Source organism: Labrus bergylta, chromosome 24 (assembly GCF_963930695.1).
Source record: "Labrus bergylta chromosome 24, fLabBer1.1, whole genome shotgun sequence".
In the NCBI taxonomy this organism is placed as follows: Eukaryota; Metazoa; Chordata; class Actinopteri; order Labriformes; family Labridae; genus Labrus; species Labrus bergylta.
In genome coordinates this window covers 3,284,275-3,309,412 of record NC_089218.1, presented here as the reverse complement: position 1 = coordinate 3,309,412, position 25,138 = coordinate 3,284,275, and the positions used below count along the sequence as shown (strand labels likewise).

The 25,138-nt window shown below is 41.1% G+C and overlaps 1 protein-coding gene across 4 annotated transcripts; it reads right to left on the bottom strand.

The window, feature by feature from the left end:
- Positions 1–532: 532 nt before the first annotated feature.
- ptprnb (protein tyrosine phosphatase receptor type Nb) lies at positions 533–24,672 on the bottom strand. Of its 4 annotated transcripts, none has more exons than XM_020648219.3 (23): positions 24,444–24,672; positions 16,146–16,196; positions 13,389–13,499; positions 13,154–13,256; positions 12,878–13,046; positions 12,254–12,728; positions 11,696–11,839; positions 11,414–11,448; positions 10,940–11,118; positions 10,087–10,173; positions 9,660–9,739; positions 9,493–9,557; positions 7,496–7,708; positions 6,690–6,980; positions 6,369–6,516; positions 6,062–6,135; positions 5,821–5,898; positions 5,525–5,644; positions 5,274–5,440; positions 4,641–4,694; positions 3,998–4,062; positions 3,835–3,908; positions 533–2,567 (listed from the first exon to the last, which is right to left on the bottom strand). In XM_020648219.3, the coding sequence occupies exons 1-23, from the start codon at positions 24,520–24,522 to the stop codon at positions 2,496–2,498; spliced, it is 2,934 nt and encodes a 977-aa protein (XP_020503875.2). In that variant the 5' UTR covers positions 24,523–24,672; the 3' UTR covers positions 533–2,495. The 4 variants fall into 4 exon arrangements, with proteins under 4 accessions (XP_020503875.2, XP_020503874.2, XP_020503873.2 ...); XM_020648218.3 differs by having other exon boundaries at positions 6,690–6,995; positions 12,254–12,725; XM_020648217.3 differs by having other exon boundaries at positions 6,690–6,995; positions 24,444–24,671.
- Between the last annotated feature and the right edge of the window lie 466 nt (positions 24,673–25,138).

Below are 25,138 nucleotides of genomic sequence, written 5' to 3'. Positions count from 1 at the left end.
GTTGGGCTAAATTGAAATCAAAGGAAATTGAGTCAGAACACTATTCGTTGTCCTGAAGCTATATCTAGATTAACTTATAGCAATGATCAACTGGTGGCCTACAAATCATCTGATTTAACCAAAATACTCACATGAGGTAAATGAAAGAAATTGCATTTCTGACAAACTTCATATCTGGCTTGACAGCAGTCAGGTGCATGTGCAAGCATATTTTAAAGTGGCACCTCAAGAAAAGAGCTGACCTATGGATAAATGTAGCTGATGACCCCTGACCTTTAGCAACAAGTAAGACTCATTATTACAGAATGAAATGTGACAAAAGTTATTTATAAAGTCATGGATCCAACCTCAGGTGGCTTTCATGCTGATTTATTCCTGCTGTGTAAATTCTCAGTTTAATCATGTTTGGATATGAGGTCAGAGGTCACATCATGATCTCTTGTAATGGACTGAAATATTCCACTGGCTGCCTGTTAACAGTAAAAAAAAAAAAAGGTTTAAAAGTAGAGAAAGTCACAGAAGTCACAAGTGATTGCAGCACTTAAACACGAAAAGATTTATTTAAGGTCTCACATATACAAAATAGCTTTTCTTCTTTTAATAGAATAGCATTTCTTGATTTTTTTTAGTGATTTTTTTTTATTCATTTTCTGACTTGCATGAGGTTTACAACAATATATATTCATCCAGGGACGTCAAATGATCTGAATGGCACACAGAGACGCACGTCGTATGTTTGTATTTTCAGGTGTTGTTCGTGTGATGATGAGAGGACAGGAAGTAACAAGCTGAGCAGGAAGTGAAAACAATCACAACATCTCATCACTCTACCAGGGACTTTCATGTTTGTAAATCCAATATTTAGGCCTTTCTAGAGTAGTTTTTAAAATAATTTTGTGTCCTCAAGGAGACAAAAAAAACCCACAGGCTGTCCCAACAGCAGCACAATTTAGACAAACTACGACAACATATTAGAGGAAATGTTAGGATTCTGTTTTAATAAGAGTAAAATTAGAGAATCATTTTTAAGTTGTCTGACTGGATTTTCACAAGTTTAAGTAAAATCTTAGGTTTGAATAGTCAACGATGCATTCAAGGACGGTCAGACGGGATAGCAAATGCAAAAGTGGTGGGCAAGTATCAATAAGTTTCTGATTTATGAGGCAGGTCATTAATTTAAAAAGCTGAACCAACTGAAAAAGCTATGAAAGAGCTACATGTATGTTATCTCTTTAAGCAAATTAAGAAAAATTCTGAAGAAAATAAATTAACTTGACGTATTTTGTTAATGAAGTACACGTTTCTGTTGTATTTGTGAATATTAATAGTGTAAGAATATATTTGCAGTGACGGTCTTTTTCATGACTGATACTAGATTTGTAAATGTTACAGGTTTAAACGGGACTCTAAGCTGAGTGGGTTATGAAAAAAGGCACAATCGACGTGCTAAACAAAAACAATATGACTGCAAAGAACATAAACCAAAATCATCTCCAAAGAGAAAACTTTTAAGTCTAAAGGTCGTTTATTTCCTAGTTTAACCTTCATGCAAATTAGCTTTGAATACATAACACTATTTCCACCTGAATGTCCCTGAACGCAACATAACTGTAGCGCAAACACATTCAAACATTAGGGGCTGTATTCACAAAGCCTCCTCAATACAAAGAGTTGGTCCAAGTGACAAAATTCTAAGAAGAGTCTTATAATCAGGACGTTTTCTAAGAATTTCCCCTTAAAGTTGAGACTAGATCTGTGTAAAGATGAACGTTATTCACAAAGGTTTTTAGCTCCTGAGGTGTCAAACTGTTGGGGAGGACTTTTATCATGCTTATTCTCAAGGTGAGGAGAAACTGAAGAAACATTCTTCAAACTCTACATGAAGAAGAATCTTTTTGAGTTGGGCGGTACAGAAAAAAAAATTATTGGTGCAGACATTTTAATCCACATGTCTACCTGTGGTGACCTCCACAGGTGCATCCAATCACCAGTAATTAAGGCTCTTCACCTGATGATATAACGATCATCAGGTGAAGAGGCTGCTGCACATGTGGGCATGTGATTCAAACATTTTATTGGCTTTATACTAGTACGTCTTACAAATGATCACAGATCTTAATTTCATAATGTTCTTAATTACACAACGTCTGACTTTAGATTCCTTTTTTTTTGGATCAACAAATCGCAAATTCTCGCTCAGAGTAACTAAGAGATTGTTCCTGAAACACTCCTAGGCTAAGCTGAGTTAGGAGCTCTCTGAGAGGATTCTCTGAATGTTTGTGACTACGGGACCTGACTGATAAATGTGTGAGTCCTTCCTGACCTGAAATCATCCTGTTTTTAATTTTTGATGGGCAGATTGTGAAGTACAACATCGTTCCTCATCATAATTATCTTCATCATCATCACCATAAAGAGAAAAGAAGAGACAAGACAAGAGCCTTAATGGGATAGTCAAGGGTGCAGACAGGAGGCCGGTCACGGTCGTACTGGTTTCACTGGGGCAGAGCTTTGAGGATGGCGTTGACCTCCTCAGCCACGGCCGTCAGAGCGAATTCAAACTGGTCCTGAAACAAGAAGAGAAGGAGTTTAAAAAACATAAAATCTTTTTGATTTGGGATTGTGGGTTCAATTCTTGTTGAGGAAAGTTGTACATGAATGTTTGCTTCTAAAAAGAAAGCTATAGGAAATACACTTCAGTGTTCAGCTCTACGGCTCAGGTCAGAGGACTGCCTGAGGATCCAGAAGTCCATCCTTGTTTTGGAGCAGATTGGTTCTCTTACTCAGGAAGAATGAGTTTTAAAAGTCTGAGTCCAAAGGAAGGACTGAAAGCGTTAAAGCTGTCAAGTGAATGTGTCTGTAGCTCAGAGAGATGGAGGACTGACTTTGAATCCAGAGGTTGTGAGTTCAAACCTTACTTGTGCCCAGTGGATTTTTAAGGCCACTGTCCAAAAGAAAGAGAGAAAAGCACTTAAAGACATATGACAGGTGTCTGTGTGAATAGCGCAGAGGCAAAGGGGACTGGCTGGGAGTCCAGAGGTCGTGGGTTCAAGCCTTATCAGGACTCAGTGTTTTTTAAAGGTCTGAGTCCAGAGGAAAGACTGAAAAGATCTCTAAAACTATTCCAGGTATCTCTCTCTGTGGCTCAGGAGGTAGAGGATGGACTAGGAGTCCAGAGGTCGTGGGTTCAAGACTTATCAGGACTCAGTGAATTTTTAAAGTCTGAGTCCAAAGGAAAGACTGGAAAGGTCTAAGAAACATAGAGAAGAACCTGTCTCTGTGGCTCAGGAGGTACAAGATGCTCTGGGAGTCCAGATGTTGTGGGTTCAAGACTTATCAGGACTCAGTGAATTTTTAAAGTCTGAGTCCAAAGGAAAGACTGAAAAGGTCTAAGAAACATAGAGAAGCACCTGTCTCTGTGGCTCAGGAGGTAGAAGATGCTCTGGGAGTCCAGATGTTGTGGGTTCCAGCCTTATCAGGACTCAGTGAATTTTAAAGTTCAACATCCAAAATTACGAAGATAAATACACCCGGAGCAAATCCAAAAGTGTGAAGGGCATCGGTGGCGTGGTGGATGAGAGTCTTAACTCTGAAGGCACACATAGCGGCAAGTGCCGAGTTCGAGTCCCGCTGCGGTCGGTACCTGGATCATACGTGCACTCCTGGAGTACCAGGGCTAGGGGAGGCTGTGTCCCCCCTGGTGTTTCGTGAGAAAGACAAGCAGGGGGTTATGCAAGATGTGATGAGTGGGGGAGCAAGGGTCTTCTTAATTGCAGTGGTCAGCCTTTTGCATTTTTATTACAGCGAACACACAATCAGCAGTTCAGTAAGCACCTTGGTGCGAACCATCCCGGGCCGCTGGTCTCGAACGTGCTCCAGAGTAGCAGCGATGTCGATCTCTTTCACACCTGCAGGAACACAAGTAACATATTCTTAGCAACACTACACATTTAAAATAAAAAAAACCCATCAAATAACAAACATAGAAATAGCTCACCTTTAGCCATGCGATTAAGAACCATGTCGATCAGGACGTAAGTCCCAGTCCGGCCTGTGCCATCACTATGGAAACAAAGCAAAGTCAACTTTAAACTTCAATTTGAATTTATTTATTTAATAAAGACAATGCAATTTAACATAGTTTCAATACAAAACATGAAACTGCTGTGCTACATAAAGAGTATAATTAACTATTGCTAATTATTAGAGTATTTGAGGTAATGTAAATACCCAACAGTTTAAACTAAAAACATATGAAGTCAGGATGAAGACATTCCCTGATGAATTAAAAAGCTAAACAAGCTTAAAACAAAATTAATTTACTTGACTATTCCTACTCTTTTGTGCATTTTAAGAGAAATGCTGCCATCTAGTGGACATAAGTTGTACTACAATAGCATTTTTCTAGCTTTAAAGTCGTAACAACTATAAAATTAATGATTTCTCTGGCTTTGAAAAATGCTTGAAATATTGAAGGTAATGTAAGTGTAACTAGTGTAAAAAAATACATAGTCAATTTTTAATTAATTTATATTTTTATGTAAACATTTTCATATAATTCTACTCATTATACCTTTAATCACAAAAGTCTGACTGTAACTTATTTTAAGGTGTTATAAGTCATCATCGTAGTTAGGTACCTGCAGTGCACGATGATGGGGCAGGATCGTCCTCTGTAGCACTTGTTCACCTTCCTAAAGAGACAAAAAGGAGAAGGAAAATGCTGAGAAGAGAAAGGAAATAAATAAATTGTGGATTAACAGATTAACAGAAAGGAAGACAGACAGACAGATAGTTAGACAGATAGAGGGGGTAATTAATAGGTTTCGGCGATGGACCTCCTGCTGCAGCCACATAAGTCCATGATCATTTTTGTGACTATGCAACTGGACCCAGACTACTAGCTGCAAACCACAAGAATGACACAGACAGATATGTTAAAATTAAAGCCATGGCCCCGCTGACCTCCATCGCACAGGGGGGAGGAGAGGAGGGGAGGGGGATGAGGGACAGAGAGGGGAGAATAGAGGGATTGTATGATTTTGACATGTGTTTTTTTGCATGTCTTCTTCTATGTAAAAACACAGCGGAAACTCATCATCATGGCATGTTCATAACTATGTTCACACAGTTTGTAGGATCAGGACATTCAGATGAATGATGGAAGGATCACATCATGAGAAGTTCAGATGTCATGCATTTTCACTCTCTTTAGCTGACAGTAAGACTCGATGTATCTCTCTTGTACGAGGATGTGCAGAAAGCATCTGTACCTGCGGAAGTCCAGCAGGGGGCGTGTGGAGGTGGGAATGCCCTGAGCAGGCCAGCTGAGGAAGTGGAACTGAGTGAGTGTGCGGGTCTCCTGCGTCTGCACGTTCTTTAGGTAGAAGCTCCGCACCAGGAAGTCGTTACACCAGATGTGTTCAGACACCAAGTTCACCTGGACAGGTATACATGAATACAGCTGTTAAAGGACTCACAGTGTGCTAACATGAAAACAAACAGGCACAAACACTGTGCTCACCTCGTAGATGTGGTAGAGAGACGAGCCCTCATCAGGCCAGTAGCGGTCGCACTGTTTCTCTCCGTCCTCCACCAGAGCCGACATCATCACGATCACCGTGCAGCCGTTCTCCCAAACCATCTACAACAACAGACACAACAAGCCACCCTCTTATTCTATTTGTGCACATCCACATTTTTAAATCTAGAGCCTTAAAAACTCAAGTATATCTATAGATCTTCAGTGCACACAACTATAGCTTCATTTCAATGTATACAAACTTAAATCCGAATATATAAATAAATGTTTCGTTTCACCTGCCAGAAGTCAGAGATGGTGTGCGACAGGGGGCCCTGGGTGGCGATGTAAGCCGGCATCCGGGGGTCATGCTCAATCTGAAAGGGGGGGGGGGGGTTAGAGGTCATACATAGGCACTAAAAAACTATCTTAAATAGCACGGCTTTACTCGAGCAGCTGAATTATTTTTCAGATTGCAAGACGACATCGTGATTTCATAGAGGATTAAGGTGGTTACAATGGTGTCAACAGCTGACTTACTATGGTGCTGGCATTGATGTAGTCAGAGCGTGAAGGGTTAATCTCCGCCTTCAGCTTCACCCTGGAGTGGTCATCTACAGGACGACAGTGACATTTAACCCCTCAGAATCCACATTTCCTCTTTCCCTTAAGAAGCTTTGAGGTAGTCAAAAACAACTTATATACCGTATTTATTTTGTATCAACTAACAACTTTTGTAACATCTCAGACGGACATATTTCTCTAAATTTGGCCTGAGTAGTGTTGTGCTTTGCCTTTTCTTTTTATCACTAGATGTTGTGTCAGTGAGGCGGCTGCAGGAGCTCACAGGGCACAGAGTCGGGGCAGCGGTTCTTCTTGGCGTTGGCGTCGCTCAGGGCCACAGAAACGGCGCTGGGCTCGGCTTGGTAGGAGCACAGAGCCTCCCACTCCTTCATCAGACGGTCCTTGTTCCTCAGGTGGTCCTCCATGTAGGCCTGAGACAAACATACACGACATGTCATATTAGATTATCATTTGAAAATCTACACCAGTGGTTCTTAACCTTTTTGGCTTGAGACACCTTGTAACGACATTTCTCCTGAAACTAGGTTATGTACATTTCCTTCTCACAGGAACACCTGAGTGATCACATGACGCACACACTGACCAGTATCATGTGGCCCGTCGAGATGTCCATGTTGGCCTGCGCCGGCTCCTCGCACCACGACGGCGTGCTGCTGTGGGAGCTCGGGCTGGGCTGGGCTCCGTCGCTGAACTGGGATGACACGCTGCTCACCCTCGAGTCTGCTCCTCCTCCTCCTGCTGCTCCTGCTCCTGCTCCTCCTCCTCCTCCTCCTCCTCCACTGACAGCAGCAGCACCTCCTCCTCCGCTCGCTCCTCCCACGGCGCCCAGGGCAGCGGCTTCCAGGCGACCGAAGGCGCCTTTGGAGGCCATGTGCTGACGACACAGGTCCTGGTGAGCCAGTTATGCATGTTTTTGTACAGTGCTATTTGTGCACAGGTTAAAGTGTTTAAAACGTGCACACACAGATTGTTCTGCTTTCTGGAGACCCTGCAACAAGCTGCAATCATAAAAGTGCCAAATTACATCTTATTAAATTCACATTATCATTTATTTGGAGGGGTGTTTCTCTGTTTGTGTCAACTTGATTTAGATCTAATTCTGTTCTCTTGAAGCTCTTTAAGTATCTGGGTGAATGCAAAATGTCAGATAATGGTTTTTATGTTACCTACATATACACTGAGAGACTGGTACATCTACTTCAGTTATTAAAGAAAAACACTTTTTTAATAAAATAAGACAAGATAGAACTCTGTCAGGCAATATGTGTGCAAGGTAGCTCCAACATTTGAAGCACAGAACATTAAACATAAGAGAAATACAAAAAACACAACGTGCACTGTAAAGTAGTACAAGTGTTAAATTCAAAGCATGAAGGTGTTCTTATTCACCTGGTACTCCTGGTGGCTGAAGCTGCCCCCCTCTGGTCCCAGTCCCAGCTTCTTTGCAGCCAGCCTGTGGGCGTGGTGGCGCAGGCAAACGATGGTCATGCCCGCCACCAGGATGCTGCCGATGCACGCCATGGCCACCAGTGTGGCGAACAACCAGCGGGAGCCAGGAGGCTGGACTCTGGTCGCCAGGGGCAACACTTTCCCATCATTGTTCTGTGGCAGGAGGGGGCAAAGAGGAACTTTAGATCTCCCGTGTTGGATTATTATTTTAAACATTCACACAATCTGGCCTCTCCTGTTCTCTCCTTCACTTCTCCTCTCTTACATTTCATTCTCTCCTGTCCTCCCTTCTTTTCTCCCATGTTTCTCTCCCCTCTCTGACTTTCTCTCCCTGTCCTTTAAATCCTCCTCTTCCTCCTCCTCCTCCTCCTCCGGAATGAATTGTCTCTCTTGACCTCTGAGACCTTCTTATTCCTTTCTGTGGGCCTCAGGAATGTGACACTCTCATTGTGTGTGTGTGTGTGTGTGTGTGTGTGTGTGTGTGTGTGTGTGTGTGTGTGTGTGTGTGTGTGTGTGTGTGTGTGTGTGTGTGTGTGTGTGTGTGTGTGTGTGTGTGTGTGTGTGTGTGCTAGAGGGTAGAGAGGGGACTTCACCTGCTAGTAGAAAGGGGCCCAGTGGGGTTCAGAGCAAAACAGGAGAAAAAAAGAAAATGGATGACAGACGCTACATGTGCTCAAAGGACAGAAGTGGTTCACTTTTAAGACCTCAACACAGCCCAAGTTTTCTTCTTCTGTATTTAATGAATTACAAGAGGCCGCAGAGACGTTCAACACGGCTCATTATACGAAGATGAATCCATCCAAGAGGCCATGAAACAACAAAACATCCTTTAAACCATCTGCAGAATTCCTTCCATGCAGAAAAAAACTGGATACACTTTTTAATAAATTAAAGTCATTGCAGTGTAAAAAAATATTCATGGTATTTTCTACTGATACTTTAACAGATATAAAGTTTGTTTTGGAGCAGCAAACTAAATAATTAAACTTTAAAAATATAAAGAGCATCAAATATAAAACTTACTTTGATTTTAAAGAAGCAATATAAATGAGGAGGTCAGGACTATCTTTCTCAAATACATTAAATATTATCATCAAGTCTTTAACTGTCTCATACTGATACTATTGTTAGGAATATAATATAAACACTGTCCAGTACATATACTGCAACAGAAACTTCATATTTAGTGTACAAAAATTACATTTATGGAATGTGATGCAGATAACGTCCCTAATGCTCACTATTTATAATATTTATTCATCTTTGTAAAATATTTTCTTAGGAGATAATGACAACAAATTTGTTTTTTAACGTCTTAAAACAACATCACGGTTAACTGCTTGATTATTAAACTGTTTCTGAATATTAATTAAATGTTAATTAGCCTAAGTTAGCTCCTGTTTCACTCACCAAACGATGCAGAGCCTCTCTCTACTCTCCGGGCCTGCTGCCTCTCTCACATGGACCGAAACATGAGGAGTGTCAAGTTGGACAGTACATAAACGAACCGGACTTCCGGTAGCGGATTTCAAAATAAAGGAACCATATACATTTTGGTTTTGAATGCGGCTTTTCAAGATAATGATCTCGTTGCATTTCGAGGGATTTCAGCAATATAAGGGGACGAAGTATAGTTACCTAAATCAACTAAACTTAACTACAGCTTTTATGATTTTCCCGTACAACAGTAGTTTATACAGATTAGTGAAAACATGCTCAAAAACATGTACGCTGCAAGTTTACTAAAGCAGCAGAAGCATTATTTTTTAATAGCAAAACATTCCCAGGACCATTTGACTGCACAACTTTTCAATTTCTAACGTTAGAGCAGGACACTGACTTGTAGTCTGGTACTTTAAAAGTGTGGTTTTGGTGTTTTTTGTAAGACGAGGGTTCTTCATACCTCCTGCACCACTGCCTAAATTACAAGCACCCACCTCTCCGACTCCGCTCTGCAGCACCTTCAGGCCTGTCTCAGACTCCAGAAAGTTCTTCTCTGCAACTGCAGGGATAAGACAACAACAACATTTCTGCAAAATGCTCAAACCCTCTGCAGCACATTGGAGTCCTCTAAATGTTTGAGTTCTAAAATGCAGCTGTTTACCTGCTTTCTCCGCCACTTCTCCAGCCGTCAGGTTCTTGGAGTTCGGTCTGATTCTGAAGGTGATTGAAGGTCCGACGACACTGCAGAGGAGAGAACACAGAAGCAGATCCAAAGTTATGATCAGTGCAGGAACATACTAAGTAATTCTTACTTAGGCAGTGCATTAAAAACTCTCTCTTAAACTGGATTAAGAGCAGATTATTGCAGGTTTGGATCAAGCAGGTAAATTCACTTTCACATGCAGAGAATAAGCAGCTTCTTCGCTCCAACAGGTGTGACATCTCATGAGGCGTTCAGGTTCCAAAATCAGCTCTGGGTAGTTTTAAGAGTCAGTGATCCAGTATGTGAGCTCAGGACAGGTGGATTCAAAATCATCAGGAAGCCGCACAGTTATCAAACACGTGCCCACCAGCATCCTCGCTCCTACCTGACGTTGATGATGGAGGCGGTGGAGAGGCCGCTCCTCTCAGACAGACTCTCCAACAATCGCACCCCGTCGTTCAGACTGAGGGGGCTGTGGTGACAAAACGCACACATTCACAGACAAACACAAACACGTATACACTCATAAACACACAGAATTTCTAACGTTTCTTCTAGTGTCGTCTTCTGTCCGTGCTCTTTCCAAACTTAATTTCTTGCATCCTGGTCTCCTTTTGCATTCCTTACTTCCTGACATCTAATTTAGACATCTAATTCAGCTCCCTCCACTTTTTCCTTTTGCTGTTTGGCCTGAGGGTGTAAGTTTCTAGGACCTAAGTATTATGTCAGAAGACCACAAAGCACTAAAAATTGTTTCACAAAAATGTAGAAATTACGTTTTTAGTCCACAAATGTCCATCTGCCTTTATTTCCATATATTATCGACTTGTGTTCCTAAAATGTTTTTAGTCCCACACAGTATTAATCAGCTTCACTATGCTCAGCTCATCAGATAAATTCATCAGCTGTGGACAAAATTGTGTCAAACAATTTTCCGCCTTCTCTCTTTTCCTGCTGGATTTACCGTGACTGTTTAATTCTCATTTCCTCCCTAAGTTTGAACTTGAAGTAAACCTTTGTTTTACACGCATTTGAACTTTTTAAGCTTGAATAAAAACTTCAGGTGCATAACTTGTATTCTTTTGGACTTTTTAGCTCTCCCTCTGATTCCTCTCTGTCCACACACATCAAAAACTTAAAAACAACCAAAAAACATGTAAAACTGGACGCCACATTCACCCACACACAAGGAGTAGTTCTGATTGGTTGAAGCAGGAGGTGGACGTGATGAAATCTACCTCTGATTGGTGACGATGTATCCGTACTCGTCTGCTTTGGCTGCTGGTTTGTCCTGTTTGACCTCTTCAGCAGGAGGTGGAGGAGAATCTTTCTGAGCTTCCTCTGGTTTTGGGGGATTGACGGCGGGGGGCGGAGCCTCGGGGGCCGGCTTCTTATAAGACATGGAACCCGCTGTCATCTGATGGTTCAAGATACAGTTTAAAAAATTCAGAAGAGTATTATGAACGTGGGCTCTTAACAGCTGATGTGTGCTTCTATCAAACCTGAAGCTACTTCAAAAATCTTTTCAGCATTATTGTTTTCTTTTCAGGCACTGATAACATTTTATCTGAAGTACGTCTGTCGTCCTACTTAAACATTTAAAGACATCAGAAGTCTGCATCCTGTACTTTATAGCCTGATAAATGTCCTCTTAAAATAAAGAAAATTCTTCTTCTGTTGGTGGTTAAAGAATAAAACAAAACAGATCTCACCTTCTTTCCTTTGTCCGCACTGTTTCCATATTTATCTGAGAACAAAAACAAACATCATATGATCATACCTGATGCAACCCAAAATAAATGAATGAGTATTTGGACCCAGTGCTTCAGAGTCCTGCAGAGCACAGCTGTGTTTTCTGATGATACAGCTTACATGTTAAAACTTGAGTTTCTCTCAGATTTGTGAGTGGTTTTAGTTTAAATTGTGAGTACAAGAAAATAACTTTACAATTGTTTGCAAAGAACGTCAGTCACATCTTCACAGAAAGAACTCACCTTTCGTTTCTTTGAATCCGAAGGTGCTGTCGAGCTGCAGCTGCTTCAGAGCGGCCGGCAGCTTGTCTCTCTGCTCGGAGGACAAATCCTTCATGTCGAGGCCGTAGTGATCGAGCAGCAGAGACAGCCTCTGCAGGGAGCGCTCTGAAAACACAAGCAAGAGCTCATTAACAGTTTGTGAAAGGCTTCTTATGACACTACATTTATAAATCAGATTTCACATCATGATCTTTTCTTTAGCTGAAAAATGCATAACTCAAGTACTCTCTTATACGTCCAGTATTTGTAAATGAATCTTAAGTCAAAAACCAAAGTATTAGTGAAGCATCAAAATATACTTAAAGAACCAAAAGAAAATAACTTCATTCATTTCTTTCTGTGCTCTGGGGGAGTTGTGCTTTTTGTTTTCTTAATTGCATTGTTATTTTCTTTAGTCAGCATGACATTGATCCACCTGTTGCAAGGTATAAATCTTTAATCTCCAAGATTTTGAACTTCAAGATTCATGTAAAAAATCTGTTATTCTCTCATTCTACATGTCTTTTCTTCTTTTCTCACCATCTAGTCCTGACAGGGCGTCATACTCGTCCTGAGCCTTCTTCTCCGCCTGCTCTTGCTGCTGCTGCTTGCTGAGCTGAGCCACCTGGGAAACGTAGTCCTCGCCGTAGTCCAGAGGGAAGTCCAGCTCAGGGAAGAAGGAGGACGAGGAAGAGGACGAGGAAGATGAGGACAAAGAAGAGGGAAATCCTGCTGACGCTGCTGCTGCCAAAGCCCCTTTTTGGCGAGAGAGGGACTGCACAGGGGAGGAGGAGGAGGAGGAGGAGGAGGAAGAGGAAGAGGAAGAGGAAGAGGAGGAAGAGGAGGAAGGGGAGGTGAGGTAAAAGGACACCAGGTCCTGGAGGAGCTGCCGATCTCTGTCCAAAGGGTCTCCTCGGGATCTGGAGCGGGAGGAGGAGGTCAGGAACGGGAAGGCTGGATTATCATCCAGAGTGTTGAGGGAGCGCTCCTCCTCATCCTGGTAGCCGTACTGCTGCTGTAAGGACAACAGACATGGGCTTTTAATGGCCACTAGGGGGCACAATAACTCAACAAACTGAAGAGACAGACATGAAGTCATTGGCATTGAAAGGTAAAACTAAATCCCAAATTTAAAGCAATTATTTGGTGTTACACTCTTCCCACCTGGTGGTAGGTGTAAGGGTCCAGCAGGGGGGTCTGCATGTGCACAGAGGAGGATCGGGAAGGATCAAGGATCATGTAGTCCACATACTGCTGCATCATCACAGGGTCAGCTGGATCCTCGGGCCCCTGAACCCTCCTCTGACCCAGACCGCCTGGCTGCCTGGAAAACCTGAGAAAGAAGACTTTCTATTCATTTCAAAAGAATAAGAGATTGTTCATTCTCTGTACGTAATCACTGATTCAGCATTATTTAAACTGTTTTTATTTGCTTCTTACTGTTTGGGCGACTTCTCATGAAGTTTGGAGGAGCTGATGGTGGGAACGTGACTCAGCTCTCGGCCAATGATGGCTTGAGTGATGTCATCCTTCCAGGTCAGACCTGGGACAGAAATGTCAGACATTACTTTAATGCTGACTGACTTTGACTCTTCTTGTAGCTCAATGAGAATATTTGGTGACATAAAGGTAAAATGAATAAATAAAATAAAGCCTAATGCTAAAGTGGACTCACCTTGAACCATCAGGTCTTTGAGGACTTCTTGCAGCTTGTGCAGGACAGGCACAGACACTTGGTACTGGACCGGGGTCTGACGAGGGGCCTGGCACTGTCCGAACAAACCGTCTGCACAGGAAAACACCAAAAGCTTTCTTTATGACTCTCCTGAGAACAGTTAAACAGCATGCACTCATTCATAACATGATCAAATGAAAAAAGTATACATCATTTGATGAGAGGATTTATGAGCTTGTAAAGAAACACATTTCCGTGCAAACAGACAAGAAAGTGTTTTTATCTTCTCTTATCTTCTCTTATCTAAAAACAGGTTTCATATCGTTCATATCATATCTTTGACCTCCTTGGGTTTACTTCTTCATTTGAAATGTTCCAAAGAAGGTGGGTATGAGTCTCATAAATTGAGGGAACTGATCCTTTACACCACATGAAAGCCCCAAGCAGCTTAGCATTGACTCAATGCAGGTGGACACAAACATCCTGGCCTCAGTGAACCAGTTCAAAGACTGAGGCAGAGCAGACTCGCACATAATCAAGCACACAAACATATCCTGTTTTTTTCTAATTTATCCAGGAAAATATTTGTTTCTGATTCTTTTTTGGACCATAAAAGCAGCTCAGTTCATTTCCACACAGCTGATGTTCACTGGAGGAAAATGAAAGACACTTTCGCATGCACAAGCATTTAAGCACACACAACACACATTTAAATAAACACAATAATGCAGTGAATTCAAACACACACTCATAAGAGGCACAGACTACACTTTCACACATGTGCACAACCGAACACGTGAATATATTTTAAAACACAGAAATCCTACACACATTGCAAAGCTTTGTGTGTGCATTGTGCGTATGAGTGTGTGCATGTGGGCCTTAGTGAGTCATCACCTCTGCCTCCCTCCAGCCCTCATCAAACACTCCCGCAAACACACACCCATGAGGGAGACACACGGTCGTCAGGCAAGTGATGTCACTGTTGTCATAGAGACGGCCAGGACACACTGCGATTGGCAGAGAGCGGTGACGGAGGGAGACCTTGTTTACGTTGCGCTCTCGCTCTTCTTCTCTCTGTTTCTCTCACTCCGCATCACTTACCTTGCTCTCTCCACCTTCGATGCCCATCTGACGAATCTCGAGAAACCAATCATTTTTCACACACTCACATAGTGGTACACAGACACACACACACACACGTCAGAGACACACACACACACTCTCTTTCGCTCGAATGACGACTGAGTGTGCTCACACAGAGAGATGCAGTAGTTGAGTCTGCTGGTTTAAATCTCTTTTCTCAAGAGTGAAAGACAGAGATGTGAAAAGAAACAAAATATGATGTTTGCTCAATGCCGTCTGGAAGGATTTTATTCGCATCATCGACTACAGATGTTTTATGGCACAGACTGGATTATTTTATACTGTTTATAGTCTTGCAGACAAAACAGATCTTGTAAGAAACAAAATTCTTCTTCTTGTCTGAGCGGAGGATTTCTTTTGCTAACTGTAAAAGCAATTAAACACAGATTACAGGATTTTTAAAGAAACATTTGTTGTTTTTAAATGCAGTCTGGCTCCAGTTTATTTGATTTTAATACTGCAGCGGTGAAGTGAAGATAACTGATGTTTAAGGACATAAAATTGGGTCATTCTTTTAGTGCAGACTGGAATAATCTTTCTCTTTAACGGCCGACTGTGGACGTTAAGAGATGCAAACCATCTTTTCTGCTCAAACACGCTTTGGATTTAATGATTTTACTTAAATATTCGAGATGTTCAGAGATACAAAGTGGGACGTTTTGAATGCATTTTAAAATGAAATATAATTATTACAAATTGTCCAGATTAGAGGTGTTAATGGGTATACAACTATCTACTTAGATTAGCAATAGAATAAAGAGAATCAAAGGGAAAGATTTAGTAAGAATATGAATAAAATATAAGTGGTGTTAGCATTGATTACAGCTGTTTTAAGCTACAGGACGCATTGTGTTAAATGAAGTCTGAAATACAACCTGTTACACACCCTGCCTATTCACACACAGTCAATCAGAGCACTTCCTCAAAGCCTCATCAGACACGTCGTGAAAAAAATGGGCGCAGATGTTCCCTGAATGTCCCCGACTGTGGAACAGGGAACAAAACATCCTCAAGGCGGAAACAACCTGCCATCAATAATGCATCCGTCTCTGAAGACCGAGACACACATCTGAACGCTCACTCTCGTGCACGCTCAACACTGGAGCACGCTCACACTCGTGCACGCTCTTGTAATGACATCCTAACTGTGTTTGAACAGGAAGTTAAAATCACACTAAGGGATTGTAGAGAGCCCGGTAAATGCTGGCTGAGCTGTGACAAACATTCAGCTCTGACTGCTTGATGGACTGAAAACACGTCAAAGCTTCCTGAAGCATGTCGCTGCAGCTGGAGCCTGCAGGGATTGCTCACTATCGCTCGATTAACTATTCTCAACACGCTGTATTCAGGGCACTGTACATAGGAGCTTCTCACCAAGGAGAGAAGTGTCCACATCAACCTGACAACCTGCCATATCTGAGAAACTTAATTTCCTGGATGTAGTAGCTAACAAGAGATGTACTGGCTCGGGTCATCATGTAAATTCAACAAGTTGCCAACCTTTCTGCAGAGTTATTCCTGCAGCAACTGTTCTGGGCTTTTCCTACTAACTGAGGCTGACAGAATGTAAAAACACAGAAAGACAGTTTAGGATGAAAATGAAAAACTCACCATCGTTGCACAGCTGATCTCTCGGGCAGAGCTTCTTTTCAAACAAACAACCTGCAAACACAACAAGTGCAGAGAATTCAGTCAAAACTGAGAAACATTCATTTGAAGAGACGTTGCAAAATCTCCCAATACAACAAATGTTCCTATAAATAAAGTGTTACCTTAACCTTTAATCTTTGATGTCTGTATAACAAATCCCAATCCCAAATCCTGTGTTTTTGCACATTCAAATTGTCATGATTACAGACACACACACTTACTTTGGCACACAATAATCTATATTTTATACCAACATGCAACATTTTAGACAGAGGAGGGATACAATAAGATTCTTTAAGTCTGGTTGAGCTAAAAGAGGCCGTTGTAAAAGAGGTTATCATGCCTCAGATAAAAGCAGAAAGAGCTCTTGATATCAGAAAATGTCAACATTGCGCTGTAACAGAAATCTTTAAACTGACATTAAATTAAAGCAGATTAAAGGTCACAAATAGACAGAATGAGACAGGGAACCCCAACAAGAGCAGGCAGCTACACTGGTCTTCTCTGTTGTTGCTAAGTGATGGGAATATATACCTTGTGTGTGTGTGTGTGTTACAGTTGACCTTTTCCAGGCCTTAATCCGTGTTGAGGCGGTAAACAGCAGCAGATGTGAAGCGGTGGCTGTGTTCTGTTTATTTACGCCTGTTTGCGTTTGGTTTTTCATTAAAGGGTTTATATAATGCTGATGTCTATTATTCATAGATCCTGTGATAGCTAAAGATAATAAACTTCATCCTGCAGTGCACACAACAAACTGCACAAACACAACACACTAATGACTCCACTCAACTCCTTTACTCTTACAGTTTGAAAAAGACTCACATTTTGTTTCCACTCTTCTAGATTTAAGAGCATCACTGTCAGAGAAATGTCACACAAGTCAAAACTGAAACTGTTGAATCACTGATATGGTCGGAGACGAGGAGTGTGTCAGATTAAAACTTTTAAACACAGAAAAACACATTTTTACAGATTCATTTTTGGCTGATATTAAACAAATCCAATCTCATCCTTCATGCACAAACCTGTTTTTTAAATATTTTTTCGAAAAGAAACTGAAACTAAATGTTTTAATAAATAAATGTTCATTATGAACAAGGCAAATATTTGTTTTGACTTGTTTTAACATCTGAATTAAAGTCTGGATCTGTAGACAAGGTCACATTACTGATTTGCATGGCATGTGTAATCTTACACGATCAACATTTTACATTTTTCACTTGTTTCTGCAGAGCCAGGTTCAGCATATCCTGTTAAACAAGGAAGTAATACTTGTTTAAATGCTGTTGAATTTAGAAGCTTGTTCCATGAAATGATTTTGCCTTAAAATGTCTCTCATTGATTCCTCCCCGACATTTTTCAACAGCCATGAGCTGCAGGTGAATTCTGTTAAAACCACATGTGTGCAAGCATTAGTCTTAAAACATCCTGCATGCAGGTGCGGCTACAGAGCAAAACAAACGACGTGCAGATTAATTTATCGTCAAACACGATCTATAGCTATGAGCAATATTTGAAATGGAATCATAAAAACACGTTTTTTGACATGAGAAAACCAGAACATCCCTCAGGTAGATTTCTTTACTACATCCTCAGGGCCGACACAACCCATCTTTTTTCTTTTGCCTGAAATCTATAAGGAGTCAGACAGAATATCGACTACATGACGACACAAACAAAGCGCCGGTGCAGCAGCTATCAGAGGAGGAATCTCCATTAAACGAGGGAGCTGCTAAACATAGAACGGAGGAGAGATTCTCCATCCACCCGCCGCCGCCTCCTCCGTCCAAACTCCACATGATGACTAATCTCTGTCCTCCGCCCACACAGCCCTCCCTCTCTCTTTTCTTCTTGTCATATCTCTGCCCCTGTCCTCCCCTCCCTTCCTCTCCTCTTTTCTCCTCTGTCTGTTTCCAGAAGATGATCAGCTCGTTAAACTCATCCTGCCGACTGTCAATCAATGCCATCTGTCACATCACAATCAATCACCTCCTTATTGCCAACATTACCACCTAATTAAAATCACTTTGATATAATTGGGCATGTAATGAGCAAACTGAATGATTCACTGTAAAGGAAAAAAATATAATCCTGATCAGTTTGTTTTCATATCACATCCTGCAACTTTAGTCGAGTGAAGTGTTAAAGCATGAGCTGCAAAAACCAAAACTATGTTATCCACTAACAAATATCACTTTTATAGGAAATAACACAAAGAATGCAATATACCAGCCCCGCCATCTTTCTTAAAACCAGGACAAATTCTGTCTTTGTTAACTCCTTCCAAAAGGTTGATTTACATTTACGATATTTAGATTCACCTGTTTTTTGTCCTATCGTTTTCTGCAAGGACACCTTTAAGACTGAGAACTAGAAAACATGAATAAATGAATGAACGACGAGGACAATGCTGCAGAGAAGTGTCACTCAGTTTGATCGGCCGTTAGAGCATCAGAGTAAGCTCAACCTGCCACGAGTGTTTGCAAGACGTTTGTGTTTGTATCTTGGAAGGTTACAGAAAAACAGAAGGGTGCTGCGCTGAAATCAAACTGGGGCAAGATGCAAAATCAAGAACTGAGTTGGGGAAGAAAACTTTAAGGTGTTCTGCACTTTTTTGCTTGGAACAACCTGCAGTCTGAATTTAAACTGTAAGTAACTAAGTTTGCCTGAATGTTTTAAAATCCTTAGTGAGAATATTTGAATCCAAACTTTCTGAAAGAAGCTGTTTGAGCTGACGATTTTATTTTTGAAATGTGTACTGTATGAGTGTTTTTGCTGCTGCTTTTCTTTTCTTTGCTCTTCTTTGAAGAAGAGATCTCTGATCTTAACAGGACTAACCTGGATGGTTAAAAAAAGGATCTGCACACTTTATTAAAAGCTTCCAGCAACTTTAAATGCAACATCTCAAGCAATTCAATGTCCGAGGAAGATCTGTGAGCTCAAAAGTTGCTTTTATTTTTAAAGTAGCTGGGAGATTTTAGTGCAGTGTGCAGATCCATTTTTGATTCTTGCCTTCAGTTTGATTTAATCCAGCACCGCAAATTTTTTTTTTTTACGTGCAAACCCGACACCTTGTTCTGCACTGAAATCAAGACAATGACGTTAAGAAATGTATCTGTACGATAAGTTAGAATATTCTCATAAGAAAAAAAAAGGACCTTGAAACCTCTTTTGTGACTCGTAAGTGGGGGACTTTTTTAGTGGAGTTGAATCAGCAGCATTTCTTAACCCAGGGAGTCATAGAAACAGACTCAGCAATAAGCTCTGCCGCCTGATTCAATTTGAACAGAAAAAAACAAACATAAAATGACTCGACTCAGACAGTTCCAGCCAGCAGCAGGTCTTTATGTCTCTCCAGGGGCAACTCTGCTATCTTTTTTTTTCTCACAATCAGCTTTCTTCAGTTAAAACTTATAAGAAATAGAGAGTACAGGATCACTCCTTCACATGCTGTGTTTCTGTGGTGAACTACTGCTCCAGCTCCATTTTGTTTTTCTGGGGAGGTATCTGTCTGGGATCTCAGCCAAATGGATAAAAGCTTTAGTATGTTTCATGTCCTTACATCATCATCATCATCACCTAAAGAGAGAGGTTAGGAGCCATTTCTGAGGTCGTTTTGATCTGAAATCCTGACGTCATGCACACACAAAGACCATTTTCTGCCTCTCTTTGTTGGTTTCTAGGGACATTTTTTATCCTCTTTGATCTGTTAGAGCCTATAACATCATATAAAACTTAATATCAGGTGTTCAGTGTCTACAATTTCCCTTTTGCATTCACATTTTAATCTCCCTTTAAAAAGGGATTTTTAACTGAAGAGACTGAGGTGAACACCCCCTCTCCTCCTAACATCGAATGTTGGTATCTTGTCTTTTATTATCAGGACTTTAATTTGCCAAGACTTGACCAAACTTCAAAATCAATGAGGAGTCTGGAGAACTGGACGCAACACTTAATTAATGCAGGGAATAGATCTGGCAGCTAAATTAATTAATTGAAAAAAACCTAAGCACATTTTGCAGCCGTGCATGTGCCCGCCCGCTTTTGGTCTAATGTGTGTTTTACGTGGAAAAGTAAATATCAAGAAATTCAGGCTGACTCATGTTCATCTGAGAAAATGAACTACAGCCTCTCTCCTTCCCTACATCATCATCATCATCATCAGTTTCTCCGTGTGTCGCTTTTATCCTCCATTAGCTTCCTGCCAGATTGGATCCAATGCCGTTCTCATAATGGTGATGCTGGCATTTGTGGCTGCTCGTCCTCTGCTCTGCGGGCTGACAGAGGATATTTAAGGTGGAATGAGTCAGCCAGGATGGAGCGGAGGAATACAACCTGCGTGGTTTGTCTGAGTGGCAGCAGAGGCAGGGTGGTTATAAACCCTCCTCAGCTCGGCTAACCTTTGAACTTCTAACTTTACACCATCTTTCACTCTAAGTTAGACTCGCTGTGATGTCCAGGAAGTACCTAAAGGTTAAAGCTGGTTTTGTTTTTTTCTTTTGTTGATGAAAATAAAACTGACAATGCAGCTATCTACTCAGAAGTATTCTTATAGCTTCTTCTTCTGCGCTTTGAGCTCCATTTTGCACAAAAACTATTAAAAACACTTCAGTGAGCCAGAGTTTTGCACTTGGTGACATCATTATAACAAACTCCCCCACTGTGGCTTACATTCAGTTTATACTCAAACGCTCGCTAGAACACAAAATGTTGATTCATCTGCAGCTGACAAATAGTCACCGACATTTCCTCTTTTTACCTTCAACCTTTAGGAAGTTATTGGAAAATAATTAACCTCTCTTGTAAGATTCATATAGCTCGTTTTTTGGTCTTATCTTCATGACCAGGACTCTAGTTCTCAGGTATCTCTAAAAGCGTTTCCTGTTGTCCTGTATTTATCACAGTCTCTGCTGCTGGCCTCTCCTGTTTAAGTCTTTGTCTTCCACACACAGATGTAAAACTCTTTGATCTAAATATAAATCTACGAGAGCAGGTAATGCTTCACTGGAGCCTCTCTGAGAAACAATCATTCTCATTTTGCACATTTAATTTCATGCAGAAAGTCTACAAGATAAACATATCTTATCGGAATCATATTGAGATTTTTGCAAATTCTTATTATGCAAATTTACCATCTATCACTTTCATTAAAAAAAATCTAGATTTTATAATGTAAGGACACAATAAAAGGAGTATTACATTTGCAGTTGTAAGGGCATTTCTTTTGTCTCTGTCTTGCTTTAGTCTCAAGCTTGTTTCACTCTGACGACTCAAAGCAGACTTTCTGCAAGTGTTGTAGTCAAGACCGCACTAACCGAGACCAAGACATACCCAAGACCAGAGTGCTCCGAGAACAAGACAAGACCGAGACATTTATGGATCGAGACAAGACCAAGACCAAGGCAGGGCGAGACCGAGACAAGACCAAGACCGTAAATATCACTGAAAAATCCTCATCTTGTGTGCAGGGGGTGTGAAACTTACTCAGATCATAACACCGGGAAGATTGCAGCTGTAACCAATGGATAAAAATCGAATTATGAATGAATTTAAAATAAGTTGAATTTAAAAAAAAGTTGTTTTCCTTCTAATCACAGTAATGACATGGAGAAATAGCCTTTCAGTGGTGGTTTTGATTTAAAATCTGGAGTCCGCCCAGTCTGAGACCGAGACAAGGCCGAGAAAAATGTTTTCGATTCCGAGACGAAACAGAGACATTCAAAAAGTGGGCTCGAGACCGGTCTGGAGACAAAGACCTATTTCGAGTACTACAACACTACTTTCCACACTGATTCATTTGACTTAAGTTGCCTTTTTCAAAAGTGAATCAGGCTGGGATACTTCATATACTGTTGAAGAGACTTTAAGTCACTGAAAAAAAATAAAAAATAAATCTGATCTAAATCTAAATAAACCATGATTTATTTTTACACTTTGTCTAATGCAGTGTACAGATGACTAACTGTAACATGGTGTAATAAACAGGATTTAGTATTAGCTGCTGGTCGCTGTCCGTGGTGCTGAAACACTCTGACAGTCGCTGTCCGTGGTGCTGAAACACTCTGACAGTCGCTGTCCGTGGTGCTGAAACACTGTACTGTGTTAGTGCATAACGCAGACAGGAAGTCACTGTAGTAACTGTGAGCAGACGAAGCTGAGGGGTCAGTTATGAGTCACAACTGTGAGTATGACATCCTGTAATACTGCTATTACATTCCTGTAGGTGTTTATAGTCTGTCTGCATTGATACATGACAAGAATCTGAGGTTGAAACAGCTGAACGGGTGTCATATAAAGACAGAATATGATTACATTCTGGTTTTTTTTGTGGGAGTTTACCGACATTATCTCCCCAAAGAGGAGAAAAAAAACGTTTCTGTATTTACTTTTGCACCTGACTGAAAACAGTTATTAATATTAACCGACTTTACTTGTGTTTTTTCGACGTACTTGCTTCTTGTCATCTGCAAATAAAAATACTGCAAACTATCAGTTCTCGCAGACACATAAAAGCTGTTTTAATGAGTCCAGAGTGTTCACATTGCAAAAACAGTTTGAATCTGGCACTTGCATCTCCCTCATTTATGATATGAAAATTCTTAAATGGCACAAAGTAACCGTTATCTCTTCATGCCGAGATGTAAAATCTAATATAATAATATTCCTCTCAAGATCTTAAGATTATACAGTGACCTTTTAAGTCCATTACCGTCTTATTAGCATTGTGTCAGTGTCTGTAATCCGCGTGATTGGGCTGTAATGTCTATGTGGTACCTGACAGTGAAATTATAGTGAGCTCAAGGCCATGGAGGGATTACAGAGTGAGCTTATGGGGCCCAGGGGGTAAAAAAAAGTTCTGTGTGGATTCACTTTTAGCAGCTGTGCAGTCACAGGACTCAGTAATAACTATTGATTTAGCAGTGATTCAGCGTGTTTCTCTTCATTTTGACATTCCATACACCTCTGTATTTGCATACTAAAGTCAGCCGAGCTGTATTCAAATTCAATATAGCACTATCAGTGTGTCCTATAGCTTCATAAATGTATAACCTGGATGTTTTTATATCATTTTTATGCCTCAGTATTATTTGTGATATCCATGGAGGGCAGTTTTACTGTGACAGGAAGCTTTGGGAAAGATTTATTCCACTTCTTGTGATATCCAGCGCAAAGGGAATACATGTCGATTACATATTCTGCAGTATTTTGGAGGGTCCTCGTTGTGTCTATGCCTGGAGCCCCTTAAATGTATAAACAGTTCATTATTAGAGCATGTTGTGGTTTGAACAACAGCTGCAGCCTCTTTACAATAGTTTGTTCTGCAGTAGAGAAACAGCAAGCTGAAATGCAGTGTTTCACCTCAGACTACATCTAGGATCACCCATGGTGGGTGGGTGTGGCCTAGCAGTGACGTCACAAGGTGTTGGAATACACCTGAAAATCAGTGCAGCTGCCTGTCAGCAAAAACATGATTTCATTAAGTTCCTTTATAATTACTTGACATTTTAAATACATCTCTAATTTAATCCATTTTAACACACTTCTAAAATATTCTTAACTTGATTAATTATAAACCATGAAGGTAAAGTGAGTAATTCTAAACCCTCGATGACAGTAACCAACCACAACAATAACCACATTATGCATCGTTTTCGCTCTCTCTCTCCACCCTGATGTTTGTTTGTGTGTTTGTTGTTGTCCTCGCAGACTGATCAACAAAATGATTCATTCGGGCAGACAGACACGTCCGAGCTGAACCCGCGGTCACATCATCAGTGACGCAATTCACCGCCGGTGTAAACAGATCTGAGACGAACCGAGGGAAAAGCAAGAAATCAAATCCGGCCGGCTGGGTAGGTCTTAGTGCAGAACAGAAAAAGCTCAAATAATCATGAATTAAATGGGGTGTCACGCCGAATTAAAAGTGACCCCCCCCCCCCCATACTTTGAGGCACAAAACACATGCAGCTCGTAACAAATCCTGCAGCTCAAAAAATCGTTTGGGGAAAACGGCAGATTACAAAGTAATCTAATTAAATGTAAAAAAATAAGATAACAGTTGCAACATAAAGCGTTTAAGGTTAGTTCAAACTCAAAGATGAAAATATTAGTAACTAAAAGAACACAGGACAGAGGTTCCTGTCAGTGGATAAGTCGTGATTTACGCGCCGCCCTGCATGCCACCTGGATGCAGTCAGTTCATTAACAGGGAAGTGTATCAGTCTCGGTCAGTGTCGGTTCTGGTCTGGTGCTTCTTACCGTGTCGGGCGGCCGCGCAGAGCCGGCAGGAGGCGGTGAGGAGGAGGCACAGAGCTGCCCAGAGCCGCGGAGACCTCATCGTACATCCAACATCCACCGGAGAAGAGGAGGGAAAGCGGCCGCTGCTGCTGCACTTCTACCAGCTCTCCATCTCTGAGGAGAGGCTGCTGCTGCTGCTGCTTCTGGAGCTCACTTACTGACAGAGATGAAGTATGAGAGAGAGAGTGTGTGTGTGTGTGTGAAAGAGAGAGAGAGAGAGAGAGAGAGAGAGAGAGTTGGTTGGAAAACAGAGCCAGAGGAGGTGCCACACTGAAAAAAACATTCAAGACTGGACTGTGAACAAGTACAAATACTAGTTCTTGTTTTACAGAAAATCCTGAGCCTTTAACTGGATCTTTATTAACAGCAGAGTTAGTCTGAATCACTTCATATAGGCTACAGTCAGTTTGATGCAATGGTTCTCAACCTGAGGTTGGAGCCCCTGCCAAGGTTCAACACACACATATTTAAGGGATCATACCATGATTATTAAAAGAAAAGGTTTCATACACATACTTGGATTAAGACCTTTCTGGAGGGATTTAAAGTTATTTGAAGAAAACTATGATAGGGGAAACAAGAAATGAACACCAAACCATGCACACAATTTATTTTAAGGATCACAAACCAACACACCTGGGACCTGCTGGTTTAAT

Coding starts and splice junctions, on each gene's coding strand:
- ptprnb (XM_020648217.3), bottom strand. CDS start 24,522: ATGAGGTCTCCGCGGCTCTGGGCAGCTCTGTGCCTCCTCCTCACCGCC. Junction 7,709..9,492: donor TGCAGAGCGGAGTCGGAGAG/GTGGGTGCTTGT, acceptor CTCCTGCCACAG/AACAATGATGGGAAAGTGTT. Junction 4,695..5,273: donor CCCCTGCTGGACTTCCGCAG/GTACAGATGCTT, acceptor TTGTCTCTTTAG/GAAGGTGAACAAGTGCTACA.